We start from the raw sequence: 5,910 nt of genomic DNA, 5'->3' as shown, positions 1-5,910 counted from the left end.
GTGTTAGTTTTATTTATATGCCTCTTACAAACCCTTGCCTACACTAGGGTTTCGTCAGCTAATAGATAGGATTACTACCATCTGATGCATTTACATGGTCAAGCTGTACATGCAGCACAATCAACATTTTTATTTTTCCATCTACACAATCTGCCACTATTCGTTTTATTTGTGGCTATGACTTTGTGGTTATACGTGGAGTTTAATCAGCCGATCAGTGATTATTCTTCCAAATATGTATAAAATGTAGTCATTCGTGTGATTCTAGAAGTTTCAACAGAACTTCCAGAAGATATGTGCCAAGCAACTGTAAGCAAACAACCCTCTCACTCATTTTCTTTTGGCTCACAAGAATTCATAGATCCAAATAAATAAAGCCATTATACATGAATTCATTTCTAATAAATTTATTAGTCACATTACCTGGTAAAGAGTAATAATTATATTAATAATAATAATAATAATAATAATAAAGGAGTCTGGATCTATTGAATACACCAGATCAAAACAATTTACACATCAAAAGAGGACCACCCACAAAATGGGCAATAGTGAACACACATTAAAAATTACTTACTATTAATAATGATACAAATATGGGAGGAGGACACACAAAGTAATATATTGGACCCAAACAGATTACATGTTTAATGAACAAAGCAGGACCCTAAAATTCTCCCACATCCACCCTCTTATCACGAAATCTGTTTCTGGCCTTGGTCCGAGCCTTGAATGCAGCAGCATTATAAAAGTGCTGGATGGAGGGAAAAAATTGATTGAAATGAAAAAATAAAAATTTTATACATTTCAAGCTATCGAAATGGGCTACACAAGAATATTATTTGTGGAGCATTGTGGCTTACCCTCTCCAACCGGGAAGTCTTCATAGCTTTCAGGGCAGCAGAGTCAATCAGCAGGGCAGGTCCCAGTCCAAAGACATCTCTGATAAACTCATTTGCCTAACAGGTTCAAAGTATTAGAAAACGTCAGTGCCTACAGATTGTAGCTCAGCATTAAACAAACAGTTATACCTGTAGGTGGTAGTTCATGCCAGAGCCCACAAACTCTCGGAAGGCATCGTAGGTTCTTTTCCGCACCCAGCTGTCAATGATCATGCGCTCTGTTCCGAACCGGATCGTCTCCGTCTCAAACTCTCCATCCTGCACTCATACAAAAGAGCTCCTTTAGGCCACCATGTCTCATTAACTAAACCTTTGCATTCATAAGATGTTCTCTGCATCAGATCCTCACCTGCACAGCCTTTAGCACATCCCTGAAGACAGACCTCTGCTTCCTCTTGTCATTCTTGGCACGGTGTTTATTGCAGTCTGTGGCTAGAGCGCTCAGTTTGCTGCACAGCAGCTCCCAACCTTCACAGTCAAACTCCTGGACAGGTTTACAGATTAGCAAGTCCAAAATTATTACCATCACAGATCATGCTGCATATGAAGAGTAATAATCACAACTCACAGCATCAATATCTCTAGCGAGTTCAATCAGCAGAGCGATGGTCTCCCCAGCTGCAATACGCATGTTAACATCCTCACTCTCTAGCAGCCGTGGCAGCTTGGCCAAATGTCTAAAAGAAGAGTCAGAGCAGTAAAGACTTTTGCAGGGCTGAAGTCCAGCACTGTGCCAGATCAACTTCCCCTTTTACTACAGCTCTACTACTGAATGCCATTTTACCTTTTAAAAATAAGCAATTGCAAAAGGTTTAGAGCATGTCTGCTATGTACTTGTGGATGATGCCAGTGATGTGGCTGCCACTGCAGATGGTGAGCAGCAGAGCCCAGGAGAGAAGGGCATTTGTGTGAAGCTGAACAGTCTGAGGACTTAGGGAAGGCCTGCTGCCATCCTCACGAACATACGAGCGGGTGAAAAGGCTCTCGAAACACTCCATGGTGGCATAAATGTCCTGGAAAAAGACATACATCTCTCAACTCTATAATCATGCAGCTAAACACTGACTTAGGAAAAAAAACAGTCTTTCAGAGTAATGCTGTGCTTCCTGTTACTGCTTTAGACAAATACCACCACAACAGAATTAGGCATGGAAGTCTTAAAAAAAAAAAAAAAGTCTGAGAAAATCTGAAATATGAAAGTCTGAGAAAATCATTTTCACCAAATTCTACAAGGCAAAAGCAACAAGCTGCCTTCAGCTAAATATTTTACATAAATGCCTGTGACAAGAAAAAGCTGCAACAGAAAACTTGTTAAAGAAGCCAAACTGGCTGGCTCATGGTTAAAATAATAGAGTTGCTAAGCTACAGCTGGTTCAGTTCAGCAACTCAGTACTGCTACAGTATTCAATTGCTTATTTTGGTCTGCTGAAAATAGTTTAAACCACCAGGCAACATCTACTGGATCTACAGCTTAATGCATTACATGCCTGTGTGCACTGTGGGTTGTTTTCTTTTTTTTTAAGTGCATGAGCTCACGGGTTGTTTTAACATGCTATAACCCCTGCGTGGTTAGTGTTGTACCTGAGTAATCTAGTGGCAATATAAGGTGAAGAACGCAAAGTGTTTTAATCTCAATCTTAACAGCAGCACATAACACTACAAAAAAAAAAATAAATCCAGCACTTACCAAGACGTCATCTTCTGCTACCAGTGTGCAGAGGCCCAGACTTGTTGCACACTGCAGAGAAAGAAAAAAATAATAATAATAATAAGCTTATTAACCCCAAAAAAAAAAAAAAAAAAAAACACAGCAGAATTGGCAGATAACATTTGAGACCTGAGCTGTTACTCACAGCCTGTCTGGCCTGGATGTTTGCTGATCCATCAGTCAGGATAGTCTTAAATATAGGTTTGAGGGACTTGAACACCTCTTCACTCTCAATCCCTGAACCCAGCTGAATGCACAAGAGGCAAGCCAGTGAGGCTGCTGCACGCTGCTCCTCTCCTTTACCTAAGAACAGGTAGACAAACAGAAGAGTTTGAGCAAACTGAGCATTTACCAACACAGTAGCAGTTTTATACATGATGCTTATATACACCTTTCTTCAAGCAGCGCTCAATGCTGTCTGTGATGGTCATCCTCCTCTCCAAAATAAACTCATGCAGGATTTTGGTTGCCATGGCAGTCTTCAGTCCATCAAGAGCACCTTGCCTGGTCTTAGCACTGGAAGAAAAACAATAGATTTCATTTCAAAACATTTAGACGTGTAAGGGGAAAGAGAAACAACAGATAAGTGTTGTGATAGACCAAGTAACGTGACCAGCACAAACCTTTTGTCAACAGTCGAATCAATGTAAACCTTTAGCTTGAACTCAAAATCATCTTGAGCTGCAACCTCAGCATCTCCCCCTGCAATTCCAAATAAAAGATACCACAATTTAATCATTTTATCTTGTTATTAGTAAGTTTTGCAGTCTTATCAGCTGCACGGTCACTCAAAACAATGTCGGAATTGTTAAAACACACCTTCCTCTGCCACACTTGTGGCATCACTAAAGCTGCTGCAGTGGCTGAGTGTCTCAACTGAAGCATCCTCATCGCTGAAAGGCTGCACAGCTCCATGCTGTCCTCCTGGGACACCTGATACCAAATAAAGTTCCCAAACTGAACAGAGCAAGATGTATGCCAGAGTAGTTAGAAAAACAAACTCAGAAAAACCTTTGACCACACGATCAGTAACAGCAGGCGATAAGGCTGATACTGGTCATGCTCAGAGTTGTGAGGAAAAATGCTTGGCATTATATATTGTGGGCATGTCAAGGGCACTGTGATACGTGGCAATTAGACTGCTGATAAAACTGTACTTTTTCCATGGAAACACAGTGAGGGGAGGAAGAAAAAAAAAAGGATGGAGCCAAACTATGGCAGCTTTCCTGTGGTGAAGGAAAAATGAAAACATTCCCAGAGTAATAATACAGTTCAACTTTGGTAAAAGAACATTGGGCATCATGGAAGATGCCCTGGTTTGATCCTGAGCTCGAGTTACAGACACTGAGCTGTTTATTCTGTGATCTCTGGTTTCCTCCCATCTCCCAGGAGTTTGAGTGGCTGAACTGCCCATAGATGTGACATGACATTGTGAACGTGTTTGCATGCTGACCTGCGACAGGAATAGGTTCCATAACCGCCACAACCAGGACCAGAATAACTCACTTCCGTGAATACACCGATTCACTTCGGCTACAAGCTAAAAAAGGCCAAGCTAGTTCTCTATAGCGTCTTCTGCATCTACAGTAACCGCGTTAAAAAGGTTCTAGGTGGATTTTTTCACGAATATTATTGACTATAGAAACGACAAACGAAAGCAATAACAGTGTATTTACTTTTTATTTACCTTGGCAACTGTAGCCTGAGGCATATTAGCAAGCTAGTTAGCGTACCGTAGCTTAGCAATCTGCTAACTTCACACTATCTTTAACCCAAAAAAAAAAAATTTTTCATTTTCTCAGTACTTTCCGATTTATAAAAATATAATATACTACTATTAAAAATAGTACAAAAAAAATTCTCGTTTTATGAGCCAACACTGACAATAGACGGGTGACATGGGTAATGTAGTTCTCAGGAACCCGCTGCTATGAAGGTTTAACTGTAATGGCGGCGCATCAGAACTACAATTCCCATGAACCCATACAACACGCCAAAACAACCGGTCAGTTCCAGCCACTCCAAGCTCGCTTACCCTTGCTGTTCCTCTTCTTAGATTTGGGCATTGTTCTTGTATAAATATATACTAGATTAAACCTAAAATCACCCAATACACGACCAGTTTTTACTATAATGTCTCTTAAACTGGAAATCTTCCAATGGCACCGTGAAAAGTAAAGAATTAAAAGCGATTCCGATGAAAGCCTGTGAACGAGAGCGATACATTTTCCCTGTAAAAAAACTAGGGCTGCGTCACAATAGCGCCGGAAATGTCTTTTATACAGCAGTTGCGTCACACAGACGGTTCTCACGTGGCACCAGATACCCGTCTGACCAACCAGGTGTCGGCAAAACTGACCGTAGAGGCGTTTACTTTAATGTGATTGGACAGTCCCTGAGCAGTCCAGCTGTTGCTACGTCAAAACACACACACACACACACACACACACACACAGAGTAAGGTTTTCTGAATAAATTTGTCATACAATGTGAACTGATCTTCATCAAAGTCCACATAATGTGTCTAAATATAATTACACACAAAAAAAATTATGATCTTTCATGTCCTTAATGGTGTCTTTCATGTCACACTCATTAAACGTTCAAAATGGCAGTGGATAAAGTAAGTGAACCCTTAGAATTAATAACTGGTTGACCTTTTGGGTCGTTGTCCTGTTGCATCACCCACCTTCTACACAGTTTCAGCTGACGTACAGACATTCTCACATTATCCTGAAGAATTGTCTGATATACTTGGGAATTCATCTTCGTTGATAAAAAACAAAAAAACAAAAACAAACATTCAAGCTCACAGATATGTGTTTTGATTGAAATATTAGACAAGTGCATTTGTTATTACAGACAGAGCTAGACCGAAACCATATACTGTTTCTTGCGTTGCTTCCAGAAGTGAGGTGATATTTTATTAAGTGCATCAATCCCGTTTGGAATCCTATTTACCACTAGTAAATTCTAAAAAACTAGAAAATTTAAATGTTATGGGAAAATTATATAGACCAATAAAATCTTTTTAGAACATAATATAGCCATGTCTATTAAATAGCTTCAAGGCAAACCATTTGTGTGAAAATAAGGATTTATTCCTAGACATACAAAGAAAACATTGGGTAAACAAATCTTAACAGGCCCTCAGTTTGTTACAATAGCACTCTTCCAAAAATGGTGAGAAACTTTTGCAGCCTCAAATCCTGCCTCACTAAATGGCATATTCATGACGTCACTGGGCCATATTTGCATTCTGCCTAGTGTCAGCCCTTTATATCCATTTGTTTCTCTCCT

The 5,910-nt window shown here is 39.9% G+C and overlaps 1 protein-coding gene across 1 annotated transcript; it reads right to left on the bottom strand.

Annotated features, from left to right (window-relative positions):
* Positions 1 to 391: 391 nt before the first annotated feature.
* Positions 392 to 4,871, bottom strand: ifrd1 (interferon-related developmental regulator 1). Its single transcript, XM_060889757.1, has 12 exons — positions 4,646 to 4,871; positions 3,430 to 3,543; positions 3,234 to 3,312; positions 3,002 to 3,126; positions 2,756 to 2,913; positions 2,590 to 2,640; positions 1,737 to 1,915; positions 1,471 to 1,579; positions 1,252 to 1,386; positions 1,032 to 1,160; positions 864 to 959; positions 392 to 754 (listed from the first exon to the last, which is right to left on the bottom strand). The coding sequence occupies exons 1-12, from the start codon at positions 4,674 to 4,676 to the stop codon at positions 668 to 670; spliced, it is 1,293 nt and encodes a 430-aa protein (XP_060745740.1). The 5' UTR covers positions 4,677 to 4,871; the 3' UTR covers positions 392 to 667.
* Between the last annotated feature and the right edge of the window lie 1,039 nt (positions 4,872 to 5,910).

Source organism: Tachysurus vachellii, chromosome 16 (genome assembly GCF_030014155.1).
Source record: "Tachysurus vachellii isolate PV-2020 chromosome 16, HZAU_Pvac_v1, whole genome shotgun sequence".
Classification (NCBI taxonomy): Eukaryota; Metazoa; Chordata; class Actinopteri; order Siluriformes; family Bagridae; genus Tachysurus; species Tachysurus vachellii.
This window is presented reverse-complemented; position numbering and strand designations above follow the sequence as displayed.